General features: G+C 41.9%; 1 protein-coding gene across 1 annotated transcript in view; it reads right to left on the bottom strand.

Moving 5' to 3' along the window:
* dntt (deoxynucleotidyltransferase, terminal) overlaps positions 1-21,963 on the bottom strand; it is an 85,061-nt gene that overhangs the window by 20,974 nt on the left and 42,124 nt on the right. The window contains exons 9-10 of the mRNA XM_041050068.1: positions 12,864-13,112; positions 12,285-12,368 (exon numbers count right to left, since the gene is read on the bottom strand). Of these exons, the coding sequence (XP_040906002.1) occupies positions 12,285-12,368; positions 12,864-13,112 (333 nt within the window). The remainder of the gene's footprint in view (positions 1-12,284; positions 12,369-12,863; positions 13,113-21,963) is intronic.

Genomic DNA, 21,963 nt, shown 5'->3' with positions numbered 1-21,963 from the left:
GTTTAGCAGCTGTGTGCGTGTGCATGTGCTAAAGTGTATTTGCTGCAAATTTCCTGTCCTTCCTCATGGATTTCCTTTTTTTTAGGATTTTTGTATACCCCTCGTGAACCCCTACTTCCTGTCATCACCAGTGGAAAAGATACCTTTAAATACAAATGGATTAACTCGGGCTGAAAGATAAAAGTCTCACAGTGAGCATTGAACGAACAGGATCAACTTCTGACCTTGGAAAAAAAAAAGAGAACATCACAATGTATCCCTCTGCTTTCAAACACAGCTACAGCAGCTCTATTTATCTGCCTCTGTTAATTAAAATCCATAAGCAAAGATGAGCCACCAAGGTCGACAAGAAACGTTTGCAAATGTGAACGGTTAGTGAACAACCCCCCACCCCCACCCCACATCGCTCCATTTATAAACGCCAAATTTTCCAGCTCTCCCAGCTTGTCACCAGGATGTTTGGAGGACAGAGACCGCACCTTCCTCCGTTTGCTTGTCTGTCACAGCATACGCTCAGGTGTGTGTGTATTACAGTATGCGACGCCCTGAGGGTCCCTGTGCCACCATCCGCTAAATTAAACTTCTCCTCCCCTTCCTGTGCTCACTGAGAGGGGCCTCTTTCCAGGCAGCTCCCATCCTCAGTGCCTGCCTGTGTGAGCGCGAGCTGGGGGAGAGTTCGAAACTGCCGTTCCCCAAAGCCCAGTGCAATTGCCCTGTTATTGTCCACTCATCCACTGCTCAGAGGCTGAAGGAAGGTGGTGGTGGTGGTGGAGGGGGGGGGTCAAAAGAGCTGTGAAAACTCTACATCCAAGATATTATAATCTGACAGGGAGCTTTGTATTAAATTCTGCTGTCACCCCGGTGGACAGATGGAGGGAGGAAGTAGTGGTGGAACACACTGTGGATAACGGACATGTCTTCACTTTGTGATCACTTTCAAATTAAATGTTTTATGCTTTTCAGGGAGAAGGATGGAAAAAGCAATGCACAGAATGATGATCATTTAGTTATTTCAAAAATTTTAGAAGGAATCCCCTTTGGACCTTCGTAAGACTGTGCTGAAATTGTGCGCGAAAACTCTGACAGATCAAACTGTTTTTTGGGGGTTTTTTACATATCAAAAGCAGCCCCTGTGGGAATCACAAATTGGTAGAACCAAAAAATCCACATGAAATTTAAATGTTTCCTTGAGATCTTTTTAAAAATGAAGGCTTTCCTAAAGGTCACTGTTAATGTTTTATTTGCAACTATATCACTGCTCGAAAGAAGTTTTGCATGGGGTTTCTTTTAAGCCACTATTGTTTTTTTTTGGTTGTTTGTTTAAACTTCTACAAATGTCAATAAATTCCTTGATAAATCCAGAAATCTATTACCTATGAAAAAATCATGGAATTTCAGGTTCAGAGTTTGTGGGTTTAGACAGTGAATATTAGTATTTAATGACATTCTGAGGATGCTAGATGTCAGTAACATTGAATAAAATATAAAAAATTAAAACAAATATTACTTTAAATTGCTCTCTGTATATTTATGAACCTGCTCAAGGTTACATTTTGGACTGGGAGAGACAAACATCCATTTCTTTTACTCTGACTCACTCAGCTGTAAGAATAAACAAAAATAAAAGCTGGTGATGAAATTGTTTCCAATTACTTTCCATGTATCATCACTGTCTGCATTTGTCATCAAGGTACTAAATACATACTTTGCAGGCTTCAGCTTGATTTTCTTTCTTTTTTTTTTTCTTTAAATTAATCTTTTTTTTTTTTCTTTTTTTTTTTAAAGAAAAACCAATGGGCCAGCTTTGGGGTAAATCCTTGTTTGTGACTGGCTACTCCTGCTGTGAGCATACATGTAGCTAGAATACAGTCTTTGGTTTTTTTGGTATATGTACAGTATATAATAACATTAATGTTTAAGTGCAATAAAAGAACACAGAAAGAAAAGTCATTTATATTTAGGTCCACAGTAGATTTTACAGGTCTAACATCTCCTAATTCATTACAGAATTTTCTTTTTGTTCACAGCTGATATTACATAGTTGTATTTTGGTTAACACTGGGTTAGCTCAAACCCTCACTGAAGTGTGGTGTAGAGCCAGAGAGGTGTCTCCGGCTCTCTATCCTGTCAGGTAGAGAGAGAATATGAAAGGTCCTCTCATATCAGTAACTGTGTTTCAGGACTAAAGCCAGGACATCTATGCTCACACCCTTTTGACCAGGACCTCATTAATCACACTCCTACACATGACATAGAGTAATTACCCTCTAAGAAAGACACATACTGATACACACACACACTCACACTATATAACACACTTTTATGCACACGGTATGTGAAAGTATGCATAAATAGGCAGGAAAAATGACAGTGAAATGCATTTACATGAACACATTTTTAACAGGTGTACTTTGTTTAGCTGCCTGGGAACACCTGAGCCGCACCACTGAGTATTTGCACACACACACACATTGAGTTTCAAGGGTAGATCCTGCCACACATAGAGGGGTGTGTTTTTTCGAGGTGTTGGGCAGGTCATGGATCCCTCCTGCCCGTGGAGGGAGTCAGTCTGTCTAGGCATGATGAAATCCTCCACCTGTCCTCATTCATCAAGCCCACTACACATATTAATTATCGCAAACCTTCAGACTTACAGCAGAGGACACACCGAGACACACACACACCGACCCTCACACCTCCCTCTCTCAACTCCCTTGGCCGACACCACTCCCACAGACCTACACCAGTTTAAACTCAACTGTGGTGGCCAGATACTGATGCTGGACATTTTCAGAGGACGCCAGAGTCAGATACTTGTACCAGGGTGTCCCAACCCAAACTTGAATCTTGGTTCCTGGACCATGAAAACTATCAGGGTTGGTACATTCATATTACTCAGAAACTATGAGTGTGGAGGACATTTTCACAGAAGACATTTTGACATGTCACAGTAGGAAAAGCAAAAGGTGTGACTAACAACATTAATGATGACTGAATTCCATTTAGCTGCTGCAGTTTCACTGTGCATGCTGGCTCACTGTCAAACTGTCATGATTTACTGGGACAATGGAATAGAACAGAACCATCATTATTGCTATTAGTGACACTTCAGCTTTTCCTATTTTAATAAGTCAAAATGTCTGCAATAAAAAAGGCCTGTTGATCAACTTGCATACAATTTTCATTCATACAATGGGCAAACACCAGCTGCCAGTATGACTGAGGTGGAAATCTTCTGAGGTGGTTGCAACTAATAACTAGTTTCCTTAAAAAAAAAAAAAAAAAAAAAATTGTGCACAGCTTCACTGTTTTGGTTCACTCTCACTGTTTTTTTTTTTTTTTTTTTTTTTTTTTTAAATCAGAGTAAACGCTCTAAAAACCCTTCTGACACAGTTAGAAACTAGCTATGTACATGGTGGAGCATTTAGCAGAGATATTTTTTCTCAAAGATGAAAAACAGAGCTAAAAAATCAGACTTATTCAGAGGGCTCAGAAACACTCCAAATAAATGTGTTGTGTTTGCGTGGTGTAAAAAAAATATATATTTTCAATTTAACTGAATAAATGTTAATAAAATGTCAGAAAATTGTGAAAAATGAATGAAAAATAAATGAGCCAACCAGATAACGTTTTGCATGTTTGTAATTTTTCTTGACAAATGTCTTAAACAATCCAAATGGCCACAGACTAATTTTTTTGTCAATCGACTCGACTCAATTAAAAAAACTAAATGGAAGCGTTCAAAGCAGAAAATAAATAACCACAAACCACTCTTAACACACAAAGCTGCTGCTATAGCAGAGACTGTCGTTCTGGGGCTGGTTGCACCGGCAGCACATAAAAACGTTGGGTAAGTTCTGCGCCGGGCTTAGCTACGTGTAGGTGCCCAGAGCAGACGATGTGTGTCCACGCTGACATATTCCCCTGCCATGATAGTTGCCATGCCACTCACGTTACTGCGATTACAAACTTATATTTAACGACGCAAACGAATTGATTAAAAATGACTGCTGAGCCGAAGAAACAAAAATTAAATGAATCACATTGTAAAACAAGAAAAAAATATTGAACTCTACAGTAATCATATGCATATTTTAGTATGCACGCAAAACAGAGCCATAACTGACAAGGAAAAACAAGACATCTAGTAGATGATAACAACAGCAGTCAATGAAGCAGAGGGTGGATTAACAAGTCAGACAGTCGAAGAAATGAAGAAAAAATGGGAAGACCTTCTTCAAGCAGTTAGGAGACACTCTAGCCTGCTCTAAAACCTCCCAAAGGGTGGGGGACCCCCTCCTAAAATAACACCCTACAGCATTAACATCATGGATGTGCTTGGAAATGACTCCTCAGCTTTCAGCTGGGCTAAGAGGCAGTGACACTAGTGACAGCTTCATAGGGCCTAAAAGAAGAATAGTTCATAGATCAATAGATCAAGTTGAAGCTGAAGAGGAACCAAGCTTTTCTTCCACATTAAATACAAGTTCAACAGACACCAGTTATGAAGGCAACATGGCCTCTTAAAAACAGTAGGCTAGTAAAAAGTGATAAGCTAATTAAAAATGTGGCAACTGTGCCTGTTTGATGGACAAAAGATCCTGATCTCCAGTCTGTTGCTGGAGAAAGAAATTCTGAAAGTGAAGATGGAGAAGAAGAAGTTACGGGTGGAAACGAAGCTTGATCTTGAGAAATCAAAACTTGTCTTAGAAATTCAACTATGAGAGTGAAGGACCAGCTATACAATTTAGAAGGACAGTGTGTTTATGAACATCTAAATAATCAATCAGTTATTTCATAGGCTGATCAGCCAAATTATATTGCTTCTGAGGAGATGAGCCATCACATCCTCCTCTGCAGCTTGTTCCACCTCTGCCTCCACTGGTGCCAAATCCTCCATCGGGGGAGGCACTGTCTTGGCTATGTAAACGTTGTGCAGCACAGCTGCTGCACACATGATGGTGCATGCCCTCTCTGGCTCCATCCTTATTTCACTGTGCAAGCAGTGGAATCTAAACCAAAGAAAACCTATTCGTATGCCTATATTCAGCAGCTAGGCATCATCACATAACATTACTCTCTAATAACCAATACCAGTTTAACTGCAGGCTAAAATAAACAGTGGATGTGTTTCATATTTAACCCTGTGAGCCCGTACGTATCATATATGATACCCACATTTCTGGGACTCATTGCATCACCATCAAGCATAAACTTTGCATTTAACCCTTTTAGATGAACTCTTATGCTCGTATACTGACTCCTGGTAGACACTCCTCACTTTTCTAAATGTTTTGACATGTGTGATACAAACAAAAAATATACTTAGAATTTTTTTTTTTTAATTTTTTTTTTTTACATTTTGTCAAAGGGACAAATAAAGAGTTCATATTTGAAAAATTAGAATTTTCTGACCATTCTTTCATAGTTCAGGTCTCACAGGGTTAAGCTAAACATAAGCCACACACACCTGTGCTTGAGCAATCCTATGCAGCACACAGTGATCAGCCTCATCTGTAACTGCCTTTCCTGCTCAGCCCAGAGGGCCATGACAAGCCAGAGCTGTCTCTCCTCACATACTTTTACCAGTGCGCTCTCCCTCATAATGTGTGCAATCATGGGCAGACCCAAACCATCACACCACCACAATCAATCAATCCATTTCATTTTTCCTTTCAAGTTTTTTATTAGATAAAACCACTGTGTCATCTTGGAAACTAGTCAAGACTTTTCACTTTCCACCTACGTCTGACTAGGCATCAGCCCAGTCTCATGACCAGGTGTACGTCCAGCTGGTGCAACTGGCCCCCTGTGTTTTCAGACCTTCTCAAACTCTGCATGTCACAAGTCAGTATCAGGAAAAAACTAACACCACGATGGCTCTGTTGCTGTTACTATATGTGAAAGCTGCCTCTCTGACAGACACAACGAAAATGAATTTTAAGTTCCTGATTTGGTTCTTTACTGTTGATCCATATTTCCTAAAGTTTTAGGAACTTGTCATCCTATGAGGTTGGAAGATTTGGCAGCAGGACGAAGAGGAAAAATGACTTAGAACCACAACAACAAAGAGCTGTGCTCTTTCAAAGAGCAGGGAACTGTGCTCCTCAGCCCATAGTCTCAACACAGGTTATAGTCTGTTCATTTTGTTATGTGAGGCTTTCTGAGCACGAGGAACTCCAGCTGTCACAACTCATCTCCTGATACCCATAAACCCTTGTGTTGTGCGGTCATTCCCTGTAATTGGTTTGTATCATATGTTCCCACTGTGGACCAGAACCTGCACCTTCAGCCATTCTGCTGCTGTTTTTCTTTTTTTTTGGTGGTACCAGTTTTCCAATGACATCATTTTTCACCCGTGCAAGAAAACTGAATCACAGCAAATGCTTGAAAGTGGAAACATGTCTGGTGTGCATGAAGCTTAAGCCATTGTTTCTCTGTGTGACAGTTGTCTAGCCCCATCCCACAGACACTCTAAGATTCCTCCTGAGTCTGTTCCTAATTGGGAGGAGATCATTAGCTTGAGTATAACCCTGTAATCTTTTTTTAAGTATTTCATAATAAGATGGAGACCAGCTTGTATCCGTTGAGAGCCTGTCTGAAGCCCACAAGATTAAAGTCCTCTAAATGACCGCCTTTGGTCCTCAGCTGAGATGTCTCCCCTTTAAGCAGACATCAGTCCTCATCGCTCCCCTGTTTCTCTGACACCAGTAACACGAGCAGCACAGAGTCTCTCCAAAACCACTGGCCAATTAGAAGGGACCCGAAAAAGATGAAAGCGCCATTATCGTACTGTCCAAAGCCATACAGCGAACCCATTAACAGCAACGGGTGCAGAAGAAAAGGAGGGGACACTCCTCCTCTCCTGTCCAAGGCGAACAGTCAGCTTTGTGTGAAGGCGGTGTCAGGACAGACAGCGAGACAGTTAATTGATCTTCATTACGTTAATTACGGCTGTGATATGGAGCGAGGAATGAAAAACGGGTCACACTGTTGTGCGATTCCGTCTGAACGTAACAAGTTAAACTGTCTGCTGACCTTGAAACTAGCCTGGGAACTGATGGCACAGCTAAGGCAAGCGAGTGAGTGTGTGTGTGTGTATGGATAAAATAGTTTTGGCTGTTTAACTGCACTTTTAAATCCTCAAAAGCTGATATCTATCTGTTTTAATCTCCTGCTGTTCTTCTCTTCTGTTTCCTCCCTCCTCACACTTTAAAGAATCTACTGCTTGACGTACTTTCTTACCTCATCAAAATCCAACAAACACACGCAACATTTCTGCAAGAATGAGTGTGTGTGTGTTTGTGTGTGTGTGATTTCCCCCTGTCCACTCCAGTGCACGGATGGCTGCACTGTCAGCAAGCCAGTCCCTGCCCTTGCATTTAAATAAACACCATCTGAGTTGGCTGCTTGTGTATAATATCTGTCAGGAAGCTGCCACCCAGTGATCCCGGGGACAGTGACCTCTGTCCCCGGGGAGCCGCTGACAGGACATCATGGTGACAGGGTGTCTCCCCTGTCGATCCGTGCAATGATACGCCTTACACCCTTGTCCCGCTCCGCTCGCAACTCAAACGGCTTGATGCTCTGCCCTATGCATTGGAAATGAGATGAGGCTGCCGTACAGGATGCAATGAACAGTCACAAGGATAGGATAAACACGAGCTTCGGAGATGCCTGTCACAAAGATTGATGGTTCCCTGGAATTTCTGTTGTCGCCTTGCCAGTCCTATAAACTTTTCCTGCTGAATAACTGAGTTCTTCAGCTGAAGAGTCATGTCAATCTTTTTTAAGTTTACACTCAGGCACTTTCAGGAGTGTATCTCACTCTTCACGACTCCTTGCTGTCAGAGTTGTAAGGATAAAAGAAGCCTGAGGTTGTGCAATTCCAGCTGATGTACGACATGTTAATGGCTTGGATTTAATGCAAAGGCTGCACGTGGCTTTGTTGATCACAATGTGTCAAACAAACCTGCATTTGTTTGGTCTGCACTTAGTTATGTCCTAATTATACTGCAAGATATTCAGACTCCCTTACTTGTTACTCTCTACATGCAAACTGTAAAAATCACTGCCATCTGTCACCCATGCCTCCGAGCTCATCACACCTGTTGTCAGAAGTGATGATAAGAAAATGACTTCTCTGCATGGCTGAAAATCTGAATTAATCATTTGGTCTATAAAATGCCAGGAAACTGAAATATAACAGAACATTGACATAAGATATAAAACAGAAAAAACAACAAAGCTTCACATTTGAGAAGTACAAACATGGATTTTTGCTAAATAAATTACTTAAATGATTATCTGATTATCAAAATTGTTGGCAATTAGTGATCTGTCAACAGACAGAATAATTGAATAATTGGCTCAGCACTCTGTAGAAATTGTGTGTAGTGTTTACTGATATGCCGAAAAGAAAATTCTGATGTCTCTCCATCTCTGTCACCATCATCATCATCATTATCTGCCGCTTATCTGGGGCCGGGTCGCGGGGGCAGCAGTCTAAGCAGGGACGCCCAGACTTCCCTCTCCCTGGCCACTTCCTCCAGCTCTTCCGGGGGAACCCTGAGGCGTTCCCAGGCCAGCCGAGAGACATAGTCCCTCCAGCGTGTCCTAGGTCTTCCCCGGGGCCTCCTCCCGGCGAGACATGCCCGGAACACCTCCCTAGGGAGGCGTCCAGGGGGCATCCTGAATAGATGCCCGAGCCACCTCAACTGGCCCCTCTCGATGTGGAGGAGCAGCGGCCGCACTCCAAGCTCCTCCCGGATGACCGAGCTCCTCACCCTATCTCTAAGGGAGCGCCCAGCCACCCTGCGGAGGAAACTCATCTCGGCCGCTTGTATCCGAGATCTTGTCCTTTCGGTCATGACCCAAAGCTCATGTCCATAGGTGAGAGTAGGAACGTAGATCGACCGTTAAATTGAGAGCTTCGCCTTTCGGCTCAGCTCCTTCTTCACCATGACGGACCGGTACATCGACCGCATTACTGCGGAAGCTGCGCCGATCCGCCTGTCAATCTCACGCTCCGTCCTTCCCCCACTCGTGAACAAGACCCCAAGATACTTAAACTCCTCCACTTGAGGAAGGAACTCTCCTCCAACCCGGAGAGGGCAAGCCACCCTTTTCCGGTCGAGAACAATGGCCTCGGACTTGGAGGTGCTGATTCTCATCCCAGCTGCTTCACACTCGGCTGCAAACCGCCCCAGTACATGTTGAAGGTCTTGGTTTGACGGAGCCAACAGGACAACATCATCCGCAAAAAGCAGGGATGAAATCCTGTGGTCCCCAAACCGGACTCCCTCCGGCCCCTGGCTGCACCTAGAAATCCTGTCCATAAAAATTATGAACAGAACCGGTGACAAAGGCCAGCCCTGCCGGAGTCCAACATGCACTGGAAACAGGTCTGACTTACTGCTGGCAATGCGAACCAAGCTCCTGCTCTGGTCGTACAGAGACCTGACAGCCCTTAGCAGAGGGCCCCGGACTCCATACTCCCAGAGCACCCTCCACAGGACCCCACGAGGCACACGGTCGAACGCTTTCTCCAGATCCACAAAACACGTGTGGACTGGTTGGGCGAACTCCCATGAACCCTCGAGCACCCTATAGAGAGTATAGAGCTGGTCCAGTGTTCCACGACCAGGATGAAAACCGCATTGTTCCTCCTGGATCCGAGGTTCGACTATCGGCCGATCACAATCAAACCTTGGCAAACTACAAACAATTCATCTTCCTAATTTTCCTGGTTCTTCAGATGTGGTGGAAACACAAACACAAATTGCCAAAAGAGACATTTAATCCCTGATTTCATTCCTGAGTTCAGGGTCTGAGGGTGTGTTTGGTAACAAAGCTGCTAAAGGTTTGGTAAGGAGTGTATCTCACTGTCTCAAAGCTGTAATTCAGCCATGAGGATATAAGAAAGCTGGGCTTGTGCAATTCCAGCTGATACATGACACACAAATGACTTGGATTTAATACCAAGACTGCAACTACCTTCATTGATCAGAACATCTCAAACGAGCTTGTATTTGTTTGGTCTGCAGTTAGGTCAATCTTCATTATACTGCATACTATTCAAACTCCCTTACTTGTTGCTCTCTGCATGGAAACAGTGAAAATCGCTGCCATCTGTCACCCCTGCCTCCGAGCTCATCACACCTGTTGTGAAAACTGATTTTCACATATGGAAAACTACTTCACTGCATGGCTAAAAATATCTCATGTGCGATGACTAAAGGCCTGACTTTGTCATAGGTTTCCATTTATGACAGCCCATCTAAACATAGCACTATTACCACCACTGCGTGAGACTTATTTGAAAACACGACTACCCACAGTTTCATCCTTCCTGAAGCCAATTAGGCACATCAGTCCAACAAAGGCAAGGTGTTCCTAAAGAAAACCTAATTAGCTCCAGCATTGTAGGCAAGCAAAGAGTTAAACTGTTATTAAATTGCAAGAGTTATGCTGTAAATACATTCTACTCTCCTTTACTGTGTGCCTTCATACAACTTTGTAAGGTAAGATGTGGTTTATTTAATTTGGAAATGTGTAAATGAACTCCCCTTTGCAATTACCTTTACATTAACAAGTTTGTGCTTTCACATACTGGAACATTAAAACGCTTCGGTATGTGAAACATCTTGCTCTGGTGTAGTTATATATACTGTGAATTCGTTTTTGTTTGTGTGTGTGTGTGTCAAACCCTAGCCACTTCCCACTGAGCACTGTGCTATAATTAAAAATGCAGTTCTTGCTGACGTTTCAACTTTGAGAGTGGGAAGAATCTATTGCACAAAGTCATTTGAAATAATTTGTCAAAGGTTTCTCCCGCTGAGGCCTTCGGACATGCAGGCCCTAATCCTTCCAACAGCCTCTGAGGACTACTGCTTTGGTAGTAATTCACTCTGCAGATTAATAAACACACACTCAGAGGGGAGATGTGTGAAATCCCAGCTGATAGTATAAACTCTGTGGGAAACACTGATCTGATGACCTTTGCGCTCACTGCTGGTGGATTTTCATTCACACTCTATGTCTATGTTTGTATTTATAGATAGTAGCATATTTTACAGAGCAAGTACCTCTGAATCGTCACCCATACAGTGTGTTCAGCGATTTAAATAGGTCTAGTTTTGCGAGCTTTTAAGTAGAAAAAATATTACTTGCAAGAAGACAGTTAAGTGGTTGACAGAGGTAACTGAGCTAGCATGCAATAGATGACGTGGGGTCTAAGGACCATCCAACGTGAAGAGACAGTGGTTTGCAACCATAAAGCGCCCTTCCTGTTTGGCTAGATGTTACCAAGAAGGGGTTCACAAGGAACGACCAGGAGTTCATAATCCTGACAATGACAACAGAACAGAGAATAACAATGCATTCTGCTACATTATATTATTTAAACTGTACTTTACATTAATTAAAAATCACAATAGAAAACGGTGACAAATGGTGACAAATGTGGATAGATCAATGCAGCTTACAGCAAGTTGTTGCAAGCTGACTTACGGAAAGAATAACTCTTCAACTGACATATCTCTTTGAGATTGTTGCTCACCAACACAATGTGACCTGTCAGAGTCATAAAGTAAGGGTGCAACAAAAAAGTTCGCATTCCCAAACACTTTTTCCCCTGAACTGCTGTGAGTATACACTGCCAGAAAAACAGCTTACGCTTAAAGGAAATGGAAATCAAATAATAACAGAGAAATACAATCTGCAGTATCTTACCAAACAAATCTGTACCTTTCTTTTCCCTTTTGAATAAATTTGGTATTTGGTTATTCCACACAGACCGTAATGCCTTTTGTGCAGTGGCGGCCCTGGTGAGTCCCAGGTTAGTATAAACATGTTTTATTTGATAATTCATTCAAAATTGGATATCCAGTCTGGGTTTGGCATCTTTTGCTGAAAATATGAGAGTTTGGAACACACTGAGCATATGGATGGACAGCGAGCAGGGAAGTGGATTATGCAGCAGAGTAGATCAATATCACAACTTACCGAACTTTGCATACGTTTTAAGCATACACAAAATAAATCAATATGTTACATAATGTCATAAATATGAATGTCTGTATCATATTTCAACAGTCTGTGCTGAGGTGCAGTATTTCACTCTGTACCAAATATTGGCAAACAAAATTGTGGTTTTTGTTGAAGCAACACCATTAGTGTAAATGTTATAGAATAAATCTTTGCTGATTTTTGTGTGTATTATGAGCTCACTGAGAAAGAAGTCAATTCCACTTGTCACGTGTGTCTAGTGATGCACTGAGTACCTTGGTTTTGTCGTACAGGGCGTGGTTGTCCAACAGCATCCGCCGCTCTAATCGAGCAAACCTCCTCAGGTCTCTCTCAAACTGCTGTGGAGGAAAAGGATCAATAGTCTGAAATCAAAATCTGTTTCATTTGTCTGTTTTTATGGCATTGAAAGGAAATAGTGAATGCATTTTGTCTTCCTGAAGGACTTTTTCCCTTTATATGTCAATAGTGAGAGGGTTTTTGGATATCAGACATTACAGATACTTTATTTTTATAATGTTATACACTTGCACAAACCTTGTATGCATTTTCAATATCTTCCAAGTTACTTTCAAAGTGACTTAGTTGTGTAGACTGTATGACTTCTTAGAAAGAGACTGCAAATTAAATCCCTTTGTGGCAAAATACTGTAGTCTACCTAGGCCTTGACCTTGATGTTGTTCTTGCGCCCAAGCAACATTTTATTACATGGTGTTGGCGCACACAATGAATTATTAATTATGAAATACAGTAACTTGTACATTTTTCTTTTTTTCTGCTCATAGATTCCACCTGCAGCTACCTCACTGTCATTCTGTCTCTATAGTCCTTCATACCCTGGAACCGGTCCAGCCCAGGAGAGCGAAGGCGTAACGATCCATAGGTGGCGACACCAAGTCTACACGCACCGCCCTCCAGCCCCGGCGGTCGCCCTCAGCACAGTTGAGACCTCCTTCCACTTTCCTTCCCACCAGCCGCAGGATCAGGAAGCACTTTGCAAAGTGGTCCATAGCCTCAAACCTGTGGCTGGGAAGGTTGGATTCATCAAAGGTGGAGGCCTGGTAGTCACAAAAGAGCAAAATGCCCTGGTAAAGAGAGAAAAATAAAGTATCTCAATATTAATATCTGCAAAATTTCAATAATTTATGTTTACAGGATTTTAACAGATGTAGATCTTTTTTCTTCATAAAATCACAAGACACACATGCCAGTCCACAAGATATTCCCTATAATGATAAGTCATGCAACTAAAATTGTTTTTAAAAAGCTTTCATGGGTCTTGGTGAGTGACTTTAAAGAGGACAGCCACTCTATCGAGCTCAAGCGAGCGCCCAGGGACCCTGACAGACCCGTTCATCTTTACCCCAGACTTCAGAGCAGCCAAATACAGCCCTATTTGAGGATCACAGCCTGCATAGTGGATCAGAGAAGGTTAAAAGTACTGAAGTCCAATCTGTAAGAAAGATGTTGATCAGACTTTGATCAGTCAAGCCTTTCATTAATTCCAAAACTGACACTGGAGTCAGGATGCCACATCTAAAGTGGTCAAAAGCACTGAGGCTTTTGCCAGACCTGAGTCAGGTTTTGTCAGCAGTACAGTGATTTAATGTCTGTCACTGACTGGCAGGAACTACTTAATTTTCATTCCTCTCTGCCGGTGACAGCTGTGGTGAGAGGCATTATGTTGTCATGCTGTCTTTCTGTCCGTGAGTCCGCTCTATTCAAACGTTCACTTGGACTCAAGGACTAACTTACTAATAACTCAAGAATTCATGGACTAATTATGACAAAATACACAATACTTTTTATTAATTTCCTTCAAAATCTTCACTGCATATATGAGTCTGGACAGACATGGATGTGGATGCAACTTCAATGGTTGGCAGATTCATACAACAGCACGAGGGGGTAATTCTCATTTCATTTCATTTGTATTTACACTCACTGACTGGAACACTTCTCAAGATTTAAACTTGGATCAAAAAGCATGATTATAATAAAATATTTGACTGCATGACTTGAGGTTGATTTGTTAAAGGTTGATTTGTTAAAGGACCAATTGTAGCAGTGATTACCAGACAAACAGGCAAACAACTGATGACAACTGCTCCCCCTGTCTGACCTGAGTCTTTAGGTCCACCAAAGGTAGGTTGAGAGACATTCATGTCCAGCCACAGACAAAACAGCCCTTTATTTGAAACACAGTAAATAAACTGGGATCATCTGTGGCCGAATGGTGCACTTAACTGCAAGAGCCCTATCACAGAGCACCACACTGTTTCTGAGTTCATTATAAGATCATTAAAAATATCAGCACACACACACAGTTTCAGTGCAGTGGTGGTGGTGGTGCTGTCAGAAACCTGACTGCAATTCTTACAAAATGTTATTACTTTCCATGAGCACTGCAGCTCTCTTTAAAATCAGATTCTTCATAATCTTGGAGATAAAAGGCAGCTTAGATGCAGGCCTGGAGGTATTGAGTATGGTTGAGTCAAGGTTATGTTTCTTTAAACAAGGTTAGATATTTGCCATCTAAAAACAGTGAGTGGAGGAGTGAGCGGAATTTTCTCAGAATGATGTCCAGTGGACTGGTGGGTGGTCTGATCTGTGATTTTTTTTTTTTTTTAATGTGAATGGGTTATGTGACCGTCTTGACTGATTGTTGTTTACCAATTTTTTTTTCCACTTTCTTAGCCACTTTTTTGCTACACACATTCATGGTCTGCGGACAATGAATTCTTGTGACTTTGGTGAACATTTGATTTTTCATCATCACCCGGAGGTCAGCCTTTGTGGGTTTGAGAGACATTTCAAAGTAACTATTGGAAATCTGGCACACACATTCATGTCCTCCTCAGGATGAATTGTGATTGTCACAGTGACGGTCCTCTGACTTTTCATCTATACCGTCACCACCTCAAAAATGTAGCTTACTCCACCTTTTGATTTATGACCAAATACCCGCAAAACTAAAGGCATTCCTATCAACCTCAGCCTAACAGATCTGCTAGCTGTATACCTGTGATGGGCAAATTATGACTCCAGGGCCAAATCTGGCCTTAGAGCAATAATATTTGCCCCCCATCATTAGCACCCCTCGAACAGCAAAGGTTTTCCCTTTTATAGTTTAATTAACAATGAAAATACCAGGCTTGTGTAAACACCAATAAACATGACACTGTAGCACAACTGTGTAACCATAGTAACAGCATTCATTCAACCATAACTGAAACAGGTCACTGTTATTGAATGTGACTAACCCATCACTTTCATTTCAAGTCACCTTGTGCAACTCAAAGCATACCTTTTGCATTTTGCAAGGAACATTTGCTGCTTAACCAGATTTATAAGCCTGTTTTATTGCTAAGAGGAATTAATTACTCAAATAAAAAATACTCGCTTAAAAGATAAATCAGCATCTCCATTAAAACGTATAAAACTATGCTGGTCACCCTGTTGAACAGTGCTTAAAAAGGGGGGGGGGAACAAAACAGCCCACCCCTGCTGTAGACTCTAGTCTTATTCCCACTTTGTCAGACTTGTCAGTACTTTTGGGAAAATCTCATTACTGCTGTTTTAGCACATTTCAGGCGTTTTATATTTTTAAAAACTTATAGTGTAGGATCACGTTAGTGATGGTGCAATCATAAACAGAGATGGTTTTGAAATGTTGCTGTAAATCTTGTGAAATGGATGAAATCAAATAAATGCATGAATAAAATCCTCTTGCTTTTTAAATTAATGAAGTCAACTTGATTGGATAAATTAAGCTTTAAAAAAGAAAAGCTGTGACTTTTGTCATGACAAAAGAACAAAGGTAGCGACAGGGCTATTGACGGCAGTAAAAGGACTCGGACTACTATGTGAACATCTGCTCAGACTTGTCATCAGTCTCATTTTAGCCCGGAGTGGTGAAAAAAGGGGATGGTTGAGTGTAAGATCCAATAGAGAGACGAGCCTCCAGTCAGCCATGGTAGATGGCTGAAGCCCATTCCCTGGTAAATGGTTCCACTTCTTAGATAATGGAAATCTCTGCCAAGTAAGATGTCAGTGTGTTGAAGGAGAGAAAGAGAGAGGACCGCTGATGAGAAACAAAGCCATAAGTGTAGAGAGAAGTGAAATGGACTGAGTGCAGGAGAGTTAGAGAACGAAGTTCGAGAAAGTAAAAAATAGGTGGAGGAGTATAGAGTGCGAAAGACAGAAAAGGAAAAAAAGGAAAAGACAGTCTGTGAATTGATTTCTTCCAGGCCTCACCCTGGCTGATTATGCTTCTCCCTGGATGCAAGAGTGTTAAGGCGATTAAGATTACAAATTGTCAATTTAATTCCACCGCCCAGCGTAATTGTTGGGATACTACTCTCCTCTCACTGGCCATAAATCTGCCGCACACTCCTTAAGGAGCAATAATTGGAGGAGCGAGTGCAGCGAGCAGCCGCTCCGCCCGTCCAGCCCATGACTTAGGTTAATCACAAAACATTAAACCCCTTGTCAGCATAGCCTGAGTAGCCACCACTAAACAGTCCTGCCTGACTGTTGAACCGCATGAGTTATCAGAAGAGGACAGCGTTTCCCGGAGGGCCCTGAGTAAAGGAGGTAGTCAGAAATCCAAAGTGGTGACGGTGAAAACTTTGAATGACACACAGAGGGAAGAAGGTCTCAAAGAAATCGCCAGCCCCCTCCTCAATTTCCCTCCTCCACTTATCTTCAATCGTGGACCCGTTTGTCATGCAATTGCAGGTAAAAATTCTCGATGTCACCCTCTGCTGCACCCCTGGACTGCTCTCCCTCTGCAATTACAGATAGCCATTCACCTCCCAGTAATAGGCAAGGAGAAAGATTCTTAAAGTTCCTTTTACATTGTGTAATAGCTTAGCTAAAGGCAGCGACAACACCCACTTAGATAATGAGGCCAGAATGACAGCATAAAAGCACTTAAACACTGACTAATCTGAAATTAAAATCCCCTTGAGCCACACTTCAAACAAGTTGTGGGAGAAGGTCTGCAACCCATCTCATACGCAAGGGCCACAAATGTAGGTCACTTCTTATTCCAGTATTCCAGCAGATATTTTGGTCCCTCCTGGCAGCGCATTTCTTCCAGCCTTGAATCTTATTGATGCCTTCAGAGAAAAGTATTCATGTTTTATGGTGACAGCTGCACAGACCATTAAGTACCTGAATATGGATTCCCTTCATTCGACGAGGTTTTCCGCCCACCTGCCTACGCACATACAGTACAGTCGCGCTGCTTTCTCTCAGTCTCTCTCGTTCTGTCTGATGCACATACACTTGCAAATCTAGCATAAAAACAGGATGTCATGAAGTTCTCCGTCTCAGCATCGCCTGGGGCTGTTTAGCCCAGTAGCACACTGTAATCATCTCCCACACAGCAGGTAATGTCAGCGAGCATCTGAGAGTAAGCTTATTCCACCAGAACTGTTTACAGAGGGAATTACAGAGGAGGACAGCGGGAAGATAATCTTTCCCCCAAAGCTTCGCCTCTGAGCTTTGGGGGGAAAAAAAAAAAAGTCAAGTGAACATGACTTTTGAAATTGTTTTTTCTATTTGATTATTTACTCAGGGTCTTTTCTTGAGAGAGTGCGAAGAGTGGTCGCAGCGGCCAACGTGGCTACCTGCATCCAGAGGACGAGCGCAGGACGCTCTGATCTCATCTCACATTCTCTTTGACTCACAGAAAGTGACTTCAAAACCTGCCTTCAAGTCACAGATTAGCGTGCGTTAGCCAGGACCGTTTGAACTGCTCTTTGACTTTGATTCGCAGCTTCGCCAGAATGAAAGAGACTGATTGCTGAAGTTAAAGTGCAGCAGTTTGTGCGTCCGTCTGCTTGTGTGTCCTCTCAATGTCAGTCAAACTAGGCGTTACTGGTCACATTTTATTTAGATCTCAAAGTGACTAACTCTATGTGACGGCGAAACAACCTCAGCTGCATGGGCAGCTCTGTCTGAATCACTTCTTCCAAAGGGGAAACTCTCCCAGCCCTAACCACATTGACTCAGATCTAATGCAGAACAATAAAGCCTGAGCTGAATGGCATGATAATGGCGGCGATGCACACACAGCTCAGCCCTCAGAAAGCAGCACTTATACAGTATTTAGAGACAGAGATGACAGATGGATGGAGGGTGAAACATGGCGCTCTCCATCTTTCTGTCTTTCCGTCGCTATTACCAGGGCCAAGCTGAATCTCATCTGTCTGCCACAGAAGCTGGTGGCTGACCTTGCCTCTGCCCCCAAGTTATGCTTTCAGAATATCAGCAGGATGAGGGGGGGAGAAAAAAAATGATGAACCCGTTTTTACAAGGACGTTTCTAGATAGATGTATTTTTAACTCCCTGCAGGCTGAAGAGGGGTGCGGAAAGAGTTGGTGCAGGGGCTGCCCGTGATATTAGGCCTGAGTGAAGACACGTGGGCCCCTAGGGGCTCGATTGCAGATGACAAGGTTACATGACTTAGAGTCAACCTCTGCTACCTCCACTTAATCATTGTCTCTTGTGTCCTCGTCCCTGCAGACCAGTCCCCGCTCCATCCATATTCCATCCAGCCTGCTGAGAAGAAAGCTTCCAAATGTATCACGCTGTCCCTTCTTAGGCTCCTAAAGCCTTTTTAACACCTGCCCTACCTGCCTAATTCACTGTCTCACATCCATTCTGCCTCCTTATCCCCGCACATTCACACATACTTTCACACCTTCACCTCATTCCCTCTACCTATAGTGAATCTAAGTGGCTGCAAGAGGTGAGAGCCTCCCGCGATAACATCCAGTAAGTAGGAGGTAATTATCATCAGGATGGACCTCTGAAGGAGTGGAGGCATGTGGAGGTGTAGATGGAGGAGGGGCAGAGGATGGAGGGATTTATTTTTAAACCCAGCGATGACAAAAAGAAGCCAGCAGCGAGACTAGACAGCGTGGTCCTGCTCTTCATCAAACACTTGTCTCCTCTCATGACCATCTCCAACTACACATTCATCTGAGGAAGAAGCCTGTGTTGACAAAGAAAAGTCCTTCCACATCCTCTCCCTTTTTTTGCCCCCACAAAATGTCATATACTGTACATTTTCTGTAAGTGATATTGTCCATAATGTATTTTCATTTGGCTTTGGAGATCCAGTTTTGCTGCAACATGCTGTGTCATTATATTCAGTGGAAGTTGAACTGTCTGAATGATATTAGATATTTTATTTGCACAAACAAGTATGGATAATTCCAGACCCACTGCCCAGACTCTCGGGAGACTACTATGGCTGTAGGGTTGACAATGTTTTAGTTGTTTTTTTATTTTTAAGTCCAAGTTGTGAACTACATACTTAATCAGAGTTTTAATTAACTTTCTCATCACAACATTATCATTATTTTGATGCTGAGACATTCTGAACAGAGCTAATGGAAGTCTGTCTCTGGTCCACATTTTCTTACATTATAAAATCTGAGGCAGATTTCTCCGATAATAAAACTGGGATTCAGAAATTGAAATGTAACTTATTTTGAAAGGACTTTTAGATTATCAGAAATTGAATTTGACTGACAGAAGTTTTGGTTGCATGAATATTTATTATGTTTTCATTGTCATGTTTTGCAGTAATAGGTTTGTGCTTTGTCCCAACTAAATAAAGGTTGGTTAAGAAGCTTTACTGCTTTTTGCCTTTGCTGTCCAGTTTTTCAAGGACGGTTTATTATGTGTCTTTTTTTCTATTTGCCTTCCAGAGCACATGTAGACAAGCTCACGAGGCTAAAAACAATTTTCCATCTTTTATTCCTCCTCATCATACTGGCTGAAGATAGCCCTTCATAATGTAACACTTTAAGAAATCAGGACAAAATCCATTTTTAATTTGCCAAATCATGGATGAGTCTCATCCAAAATGACTGTCTTTTTAGGACCAGATTCTTCCTTTGTATTTCTATAGACAGTGTTTTCTTGCTCAGCAGTATAGGAGGGATATGTCCAGGCACTCACAGATGGGCGGGCTCGTTGCAAGCACAAAACACCTGCGTTAACACAAACTCAGACTGCTGAGGCTTCACACTATCTTTGGCAAAATTTTACAACACACACAGAAAAGAAATAATAATTTAGGCCATGTTCATGTCACATTGCCAATATGCAACAGTGCCCTCTGAAAAATATGTGTATATCAGAGGTGTCCAAACTGTTCCATAAAGGGCCGTGTGGCTGCAGGTTTTTGTTCCAACCAAGCAGCAGCACACCAGACTTGACTCATTTAATCAACTGATCTCCATCTTCAGACAGTTGATTGGTCAAACTGTGTGCACCTGATTGGTTGGAACGAAGACCTGCAGCCACACGGCCCTTTGTGGAACAGTTTGGACACCTCTGGTGTATATACATGTATACGTATGATACATGTAGTAATGTGATGTTCAGGGAAGAAAACCATTCTCTTTGTAGATAAAAAAAAAAAACTTTGGTAGTTTAGAAAAAGTTCAATTTGAATTCTTCTTCTTTTTTTCAACTTCTGGTTCATGTTTGCCAGATATCTAACTGCAAATTCAGTCAATGGTTATAAAACTAAACTTGGAGAACTTGGTAATTTCCTCCTCTCAGGAGCTGAATCTCTGCAAACGCACAACAAATATTTCGATTCTCCTTTTTGTTTAAATGTAATAGGTTTCCTGGCTCATTTAATCTTGTAGGACTTGAAAGCTGGATGAGGTAAAAGCAGTACAGTACGTACGAATATGAACTCACAGGACTTGTGTTTGCAAAATTGTGATTAAGACCTCAGTTTAATGTAATTAGATAAATGGGTTTTAATTGGACACTTCTGTAGCACATTGATATTTTCACATTACTGATATTAGCAGCAAATAATTGTCATCGTTTGAGTACAGCCAATAATTAAACCATTAAGTGTATGTAAACATAGCCTGCCATTAACATTGTCTGTTTCCGTTTTATCTCACGCTCACACATTTTCTCTGTTCTCACTTTCTACTTGCTTTCTCTCTGCTTCAATCACCCGCTATCTGTCTCTCTCCCTGTCTCTCTCCCACAGTCATACTCTCCTTTTTCTCTCCTCTCACCCACCTCTCTTTTTTGCCCATTTTCCATTAAAGGATCCATTTTCCATTAAGGGGTCTCCAGTGCTGCCCATGGTCCTTGAAAGCCCTGCTAAAAGTTCTTTAAGTAACCTGCTAAATTGTACAATTTCTCTTTTACCTGATTCACTCACCTTTTCCCAATCTCTTTCCATTAAAGGCAGCTAAATCAGGAGAAACCAGACCACCTTTCTGTCTAACTTTTATGAAAAGACTGCTGCAAGTTTTCAAGGACACAGTTCTGAATGATGGAAAAGTCACAAACTCCATTTAATGTCTTATTAGCAAAACATACAGTATGCTCTGCAGGCAAGAAGTATTGTAAATTCTTCATGTTTTTATCAAGAAAATTCTCCAGTATCCTGCAGTGGCACTTAATAGAAGACTGACTTTAAAATTCATGAGGTTTTTATCATATATCTAAATAGTGCTATCATTTCCAAATCACATAGTTCACAATGCTCATTGGGATTTTATGACGACCAACTTTATTTTTTCCATCTTTTCTCATTTATTCTGAATGTGATAAATGATAACATAGCATGGATACAAAATGTCCCTGGTGTCCAGTTTAGTTTAGTTTGAGTGTTTTCAGTAGTAGTTTGGGGTTAAGGTAAATGCTAAGGCACAAATCAAACTCCTGGGTGCAGCAGAGGAAAGTGAAAAAGGGCTGGGTTGGTGATGAACAAACACACCCTCAGCCAGTCACATCACTGGACTCACTGCTCTGAAACAGCTGTGCCAACCATTTTTAAACGTATATGCCAATAAAGCACTTTTGAATTTGATCAAATTCATTCAAATCAAAAGTATTAAGTTACAAAGAGCTTGTACAGTCAGCTCCTTTACAATG

This window comes from Toxotes jaculatrix, chromosome 11 (genome assembly GCF_017976425.1).
Source record: "Toxotes jaculatrix isolate fToxJac2 chromosome 11, fToxJac2.pri, whole genome shotgun sequence".
Classification (NCBI taxonomy): Eukaryota; Metazoa; Chordata; class Actinopteri; family Toxotidae; genus Toxotes; species Toxotes jaculatrix.
The sequence above is the reverse complement of the archived record's forward strand: the minus strand, read 5'-3'. Positions and strand labels throughout refer to the sequence as shown.